We start from the raw sequence: 6,328 nt of genomic DNA, 5'->3' as shown, positions 1-6,328 counted from the left end.
CTTTAAAATTATTAATTCATTTTATGGTACTTTTCTATCATTTTCCCTTGTTTATTTTTATTGGATAAATATACATTTTTGTTCCTAAAATATTTTAAAAAAAGTGTCCAGCACCTTAATCATTAGTTGGAATAATTTTGATTTTAAAATAGTTAAAATAGAATATTTTTTTTCTTTTTATCAAATTTTCAATGTTGATTTTTTTAGCCAGATTTCAACGTTGATGGTTATAAATAATAACTGGAATTTTAAAGTTATCGTTAAAGAATTTAATAAAAATAGTATAAATATTTTTTAATTATTTTAAAAATAAAATTACTTTAATAAATAGCGTAGGGTAATGGGTATTTCTCGAATAATATTTCAGTGATAAAAATATATTTTTATTTATTTTTAATTAAATTTTTTTATTAGTGTACATTGAAAATCACATATAGTTAAAACTGGGCGACTAATAAAAATGGTAATTGGTTCACGCCTTTTCATGAACATTGCTTTTGAATTTCAACTTGCCCCTCGATCTCATTTGGCGTCATTGACCAACTGGATTCACGTCTTCATTTTCTCCCAAAATTCGCACCTAAAAGCGTGTCTGTGCCATGGAGAAGAATCACTGGAGCATTGTCTTCTCTCTCTTTCGTTTTCAGCGCCTCACTTAATTGAAACTTCTTCTTCCACTTCTACTTCTTCTTCGTCGATTATCACTCTGTTTTCGTCGCACCCATTTTCAGAACAACAACCAGAGACATGATTTTTACACACACAACTATAGTTCTTCTTTTCCCACTCTTCTTCATTCTCTGTTTCCCTCCTTTGTCCTCACAGGCAGCGAGTTCCATCACACCAGGCAACTTGATTAGAGACGGACCAGACCCTGACACTTTACTCTCAGACGGACTCAATTTCGAACTTGGATTCTTCAGTAAAGGTAACAACAGCTCCTTGAGATACGTTGGAATTTGGTACTACAGAATTCCCAAACCAGAAATCGTATGGGTTGCGAACAGGGACAAGCCCATCAATGGCAGAGTAGGGGTTATCAAAATTGGAAATGATGGCAATTTAGTAATCTTCGATGGGGATAAGAATCAAGTGTGGTCGAGCGATGTATCGAACCCCAATAATCACACAGAAGCTGTTCTTCGAGATGATGGAAACCTTGTTCTTTCCTCCACGGATGATGCAAAAGAAATATGGAAAAGCTTTGATCATCCAACTGACACGTTTCTTCCTAATATGACTATACCAGTGAATCCTTCAAAGGGTGAGATTCGATCTTTTGTGTCATGGAAATCAAGCACAGATCCTGCTCGAGGAAATTTCTCAATGGGAATTGACCCACGAGCATCGACCCAGATAGTGATTTGGGAAGGAGATAAAAGGAGGTGGAGAAGTGGGTATTGGGACGGAAGAATATTCACAGGAGTTTCCAACATGACAGGAAATTATCTCTATGGATTCAAACTCAACACTGATGCAAATGGAGGAAGGCATTTAACTTATACCCCACTGAACATCGCTGACAAGGTGAGGTTTCAGATAGGTTGGGATGGGCTTGAGAGACAGTTTAAGTGGAACGAGGGCGAGAAAAATTGGATCAAAACACAGGAAGAGCCATATAACAAATGTGAGATTTATAACAAGTGTGGGAGTTTTGCAGAATGCAGCTTGCTTTCTCCAATGACATGTGCTTGCATAAGAGGGTTCGAGCCGAAGGAAGTGGATCAGTGGACTAGAAGTAATTGGTCTGGTGGGTGTAAGAGGATGACACCATTGATGGCTGAGAGGAACAATAACAGCAATAATGCAACAGAAGTGGATGTCGAAGAAGATGGTTTCTTGCAGCTGCAATGCAGGAAGTTGCCGGATTCCGCGAGCTTGGTCAATCCTCAGAACAAGGGAGATTGTGAGAGTTATTGCTTGCAGGATACAAATTGTACTGCATATGCTTATGTTAATGGAATTGGATGCCTGATTTGGCATGGAGAGCTACTTGATATTAAGCACTTCGAAAATGGAGGAGGAAATACACTCTATATTCGCCTTGCTCATTCTGATTTAGGTAAGGTAAAATAATCCTATAGTGTGATTCAGAACTTTTTTCTTGATGGGATAGGTATTTCTCCTTATGATCAATCAAGTTTTGTTTGGAAAAAGTAACTATATCAGTCAATCTTCTTCAAAGTTTTCAATCTAGGAGAATAGCTCAGGCATTTCTGTTGCAGATAATGTAAGTTTAAATTTGTCTTAGTGTGGTAAAAATATTTTAAGATTTGTTCTCATGATTGAATTGATCTTGAAGAAATTTCACCATCTCAACAGTCAATAGATCCAATGATTTCTCTTCTGTTAATTTTATTGTCAACAAGAAGTAGATGAAAAAGAGGATACCACTTTTTAATGTCAAGAATCTCAGATAAAAACTTGCTAGTTTCTTTGATAGCCAGGTTGTGAATGTTGTATCTGAATTGTTTATCTGCAAACACAGGTGATGGGAAGAAAAAGATGAAGATAGTGGTAGTATTTGTTATTGTATTGGGGTTAATCTGCCTTGGAATCTCTCTCTGGCTGGTGTGGAGGTTCAAGGGAAGAAAAGGTAAAACATTCATTTCCCAGATTATTTTTTCCTCCTTGATGGAATAATTTATATATATATATATATATTTCTATATATGCTTCTCTTGCTATTCTACTCATGTATGTTTCTCCTTCTTTCTTTCTGTTTCTGCCAGCTGTTGCTGCAGCTTCATGCTGTAAGATGAGTGATATTCCGGTTTTTGATACTACAAGAAGCAGGAGTAGACAAGTTTCAGCAGAATTTTCAGGATCAGCTGAACTGAGTTTGGAAGGTCATGAACTAAGTGGACCAGAATTGCCATTGTTCAATTTTGATTGTATTGCAATAGCCACAGACAATTTCTCAGAGGAAAACAGGCTTGGGCAAGGAGGTTTTGGTCCAGTCTACAAGGTAAAAAGGCTTTCTGTTGAGCTTCCTTTTCAGAACGTAAGGTTAAATAAAATCTGATCAAGTTTTCTTCATTCATTTTAATAGGGAAAGCTTCGTGGGGAGGAGCAAATTGCTGTCAAGAGGCTTTCAAGAAAATCTGGGCAAGGTCTAGAGGAGTTCAAGAATGAGATGATGCTAATTGCCAAACTACAACACAGAAACCTTGTTAGACTATTAGGATGCTCCATTCAAGGAGATGAGAAGTTGTTGGTATATGAATATATGCCAAACAAAAGCTTGGATTGCTTTTTATTTGGTTTGTTTCTCTCTACTTTGCCCAGTCTTTTATATTTTTTCTGCATTTTTAGAATTATTGGACCATTTCATGATATATGGATTGTACTTTTAAGTTATTTTATACTTTCTGGTGTAGATCCTGTCAAACAACTACAATTAGACTGGAAAAAACGCTTTGAAATCATTGAAGGGATTGCAAGAGGGTTGCTTTATTTGCATCGAGATTCAAGGCTTCGAATCATTCACCGAGATTTAAAAGCAAGCAACATTCTTTTGGATGAAGATATGATCCCAAAAATTTCAGACTTTGGGCTAGCAAGGATATTTGGAGGAGGTCAAAGTGAGGCAAATACCACTAGAGTGGTTGGCACATAGTAAGCACACTTTAATTTTCTCTTCAAACCATACCTTTCTCTAATAATTTCTCACTTAGAATAGAACTAGACTAACCTCAATATAAAACCATACACTTGTAGTGGCTATATGTCCCCTGAGTATGCAATGGAAGGTCTATTCTCAGTTAAATCTGATGTCTATAGTTTTGGCGTGTTATTACTTGAGATTATAAGCGGTCGCAAGAACACTAGCTTTCGTCATTCAGATGACTCAAGTCTCATAGGATATGTGAGTAATTCTTATTCAAAACTATTTACAAACTTTTGAAGTTGCTGGCATGTTTCTTCAAGTGCAAGTCTGAAGTACATGCTTTGTGATGGGATGTATGCAGGCATGGCATCTCTGGAACGAACAAAGAGCGATGGAGCTTGTCGATCCTTCGATTCAAGATTCATGTACAAAGAACAAGGTTTTGAGATGCATACACATAGGGATGTTGTGTGTGCAGGATTCAGCAGCTCATAGACCAACCATGTCTTCTGTGGTGTTGATGCTTGAGAGTGAAACAACCAATCTTCCTTTGCCAAGACAACCTTTGCTTACTTCCATGAGAAGAAGATCAGAAGACACTGATTTTTACGTGGAAGGTCTTGATGTTTCCTTGAATGAACTTACGGTTACAATGGTGGTTGGAAGATAGACCTAATTAATTAACTGCATTGGTTTTCACTTCCCAAGTCTTTTGTATCAGTTTTGTTTGCTTTTCCACTTTTTCTCTGCAAATAAATGCAAGGTACATAGATATATAGTTTTCTGTTCAGACTGTGCTTTTGAGTCTTTTGTTTATCTTTATCCATTTTTTGCACTATTTAAGAATTTTATGAAAATGAAGTGCTGGTTCATTTTTTTTATACATTATGCTATACATAGCGCGTGTGTAAAAAATCAAGGAAGAACTTTGGAGTCTAAGAATACTTATGAAAATACTTACAAACTATTCCCTTCGTGCCAAATTATAAGACAATTTAAAAATATTTTATGGTCCCAAAATATTAGACCATTTAACAAAAATAAGGATTTATTAATAATATTTTTTTAATATCACCCTCGTCAAGTGGAAACAAAATGGATATGATTGTAGTGCAATGATTAAGAATGTAAATTTCAGGTTATATTAAATGAAAAGTATTTTTAAAAGTTTATATTGTTGTTTTAAAAAAATAAGTTTATAAAGTGTTGTTATTGAATTTTATTAGTATGCATAATCTTATCTCAAGTTATCTTATAATTTGAGACATATAGAGTACTTGTTAATAAAATTTTCACATCGGCAGCAACAGAACTATGGAATTCTTGCTCCTATGAGTGTCATGTCAAATTTGGATCCTCTTAATTTGAAATTCTCATCCCTCGTCGCAATTATAATTATAATGTATACTCTTCTTCATAAATTAGCTATTGATTCTTAAATTTTGTTGTCTTCTCTTCATAAACTAGGCATGCGATATTTATTTCTTTTTCATTTTCTTTGGACTATAAAGGTATAAAAAAATGATTAATCTCAACAGCTAGATTAATAAAGTGATTAGAAATTAGAATTGAGACAAATTGAGGGAACTTCTCCAAGTAGTGGGCAGAAGTATAATTTGGAAATTCAAACTAACTTGGATGGCATAAGACCAAACTATGGTGAATTGGTCGTAATTTTGATACCATCAAAGCTAAAATTCGACAGGCAAAAAAATAAGTAAAAAAAATTGATAATAAAAAATTAAAATCCTTTTTATATGAATGAAAAATTGATTAATTCGAGGCTAAAAATTTGATTAAACTAAATAAAACTCACAACAATTGGTAAAAACTAATGAATCTTTGGAAACTAAACGAATTAAAAATTGTTATATTTTTCCCCCAACCAAAATTACTCTTTCCACAAGAGTTGCAAGGAAAATTCCTAATCATTTGCTTAAAAGACAAGAGTCCTCACCACTCATGAGTCATCATGAATTGATTAAATATAGTTCCATTATTTATTAAATATTTTCTCAAAATACATTAGGTGCATAAGAAAATTTGACCCCAAAAAAAAAAAGCCTAAAAGAAAATTAAAAACCACGTTAACAGCCTGTTTGTTTGAAATTCAAAGGGCGCTTGAAATGGGAATAAGGATTGCTTTCCTACTGATAGTCCTTTCGGTTTATCTCATATATTTTGTGTAAATCCTAATCCCATAGAAATTACTAGACTCATGAAAGTGATTATTCTCTACAAACAATGTGATCAATCTAAATACATTTGGATTAGAATGAAATTCATTAGAGTCAGTCAAGATTGACGAGCTAGCTTGAATCTACCTAAAAAAAGTTAGGACGGGGCTTGACAATATAAGGCTTTTTTAAAAAAGTATGATATTTTAAGTCTGATCGAAATAAGCTGGTCTATATTGGGCCCAATCAAAATAAGTTGGGGGTGTCATAATTACTAGTTCTATATGTATGTAGAGTTAATAATTTAGATTAAGTTTGACAAGTTAGCCAGAATTCGTCTGAAAAAAATTAGGGTTGTACTTGACTATATAAATTTTTTTCAAAAGCTAATATCCTTTAAATTTGATCCGAATAAGCTCAACAGCTCGACCTGCCTGAATTACTAGCTTTGAAATGTATGTGCTGAAATGGAGAAAATCCACTCTGAATATAGTGCCAATTTCTCACTAAAGTGTTCGTGAACTCTTCTTTGGGACCTTTT

At 34.3% G+C, this 6,328-nt stretch overlaps 1 protein-coding gene across 2 annotated transcripts; it reads left to right on the top strand.

Moving 5' to 3' along the window:
- Positions 1-543: 543 nt before the first annotated feature.
- On the top strand, positions 544-4,471 carry LOC129285104 (G-type lectin S-receptor-like serine/threonine-protein kinase B120). 2 transcript variants are annotated; one of them, XM_054920660.1, is made up of 7 exons: positions 544-2,062; positions 2,489-2,596; positions 2,733-2,968; positions 3,053-3,263; positions 3,381-3,618; positions 3,721-3,868; positions 3,972-4,471. In XM_054920660.1, exons 1-7 carry the CDS (start codon positions 748-750, stop codon positions 4,278-4,280), a joined length of 2,565 nt encoding a protein of 854 aa, XP_054776635.1. In that variant the 5' UTR covers positions 544-747; the 3' UTR covers positions 4,281-4,471. The 2 variants fall into 2 exon arrangements, with proteins under 2 accessions (XP_054776635.1, XP_054776634.1); XM_054920659.1 differs by having other exon boundaries at positions 3,053-3,618.
- Positions 4,472-6,328: the final 1,857 nt, after the last annotated feature.

The sequence above is a fragment of the Prosopis cineraria genome, unplaced genomic scaffold, assembly GCF_029017545.1.
Source record: "Prosopis cineraria cultivar Desert tree isolate PC_DT_omini unplaced genomic scaffold, ASM2901754v1 PC11, whole genome shotgun sequence".
Lineage (NCBI taxonomy): Eukaryota > Viridiplantae > Streptophyta > Magnoliopsida > Fabales > Fabaceae > Prosopis > Prosopis cineraria.
The sequence above is the reverse complement of the archived record's forward strand: the minus strand, read 5'-3'. Positions and strand labels throughout refer to the sequence as shown.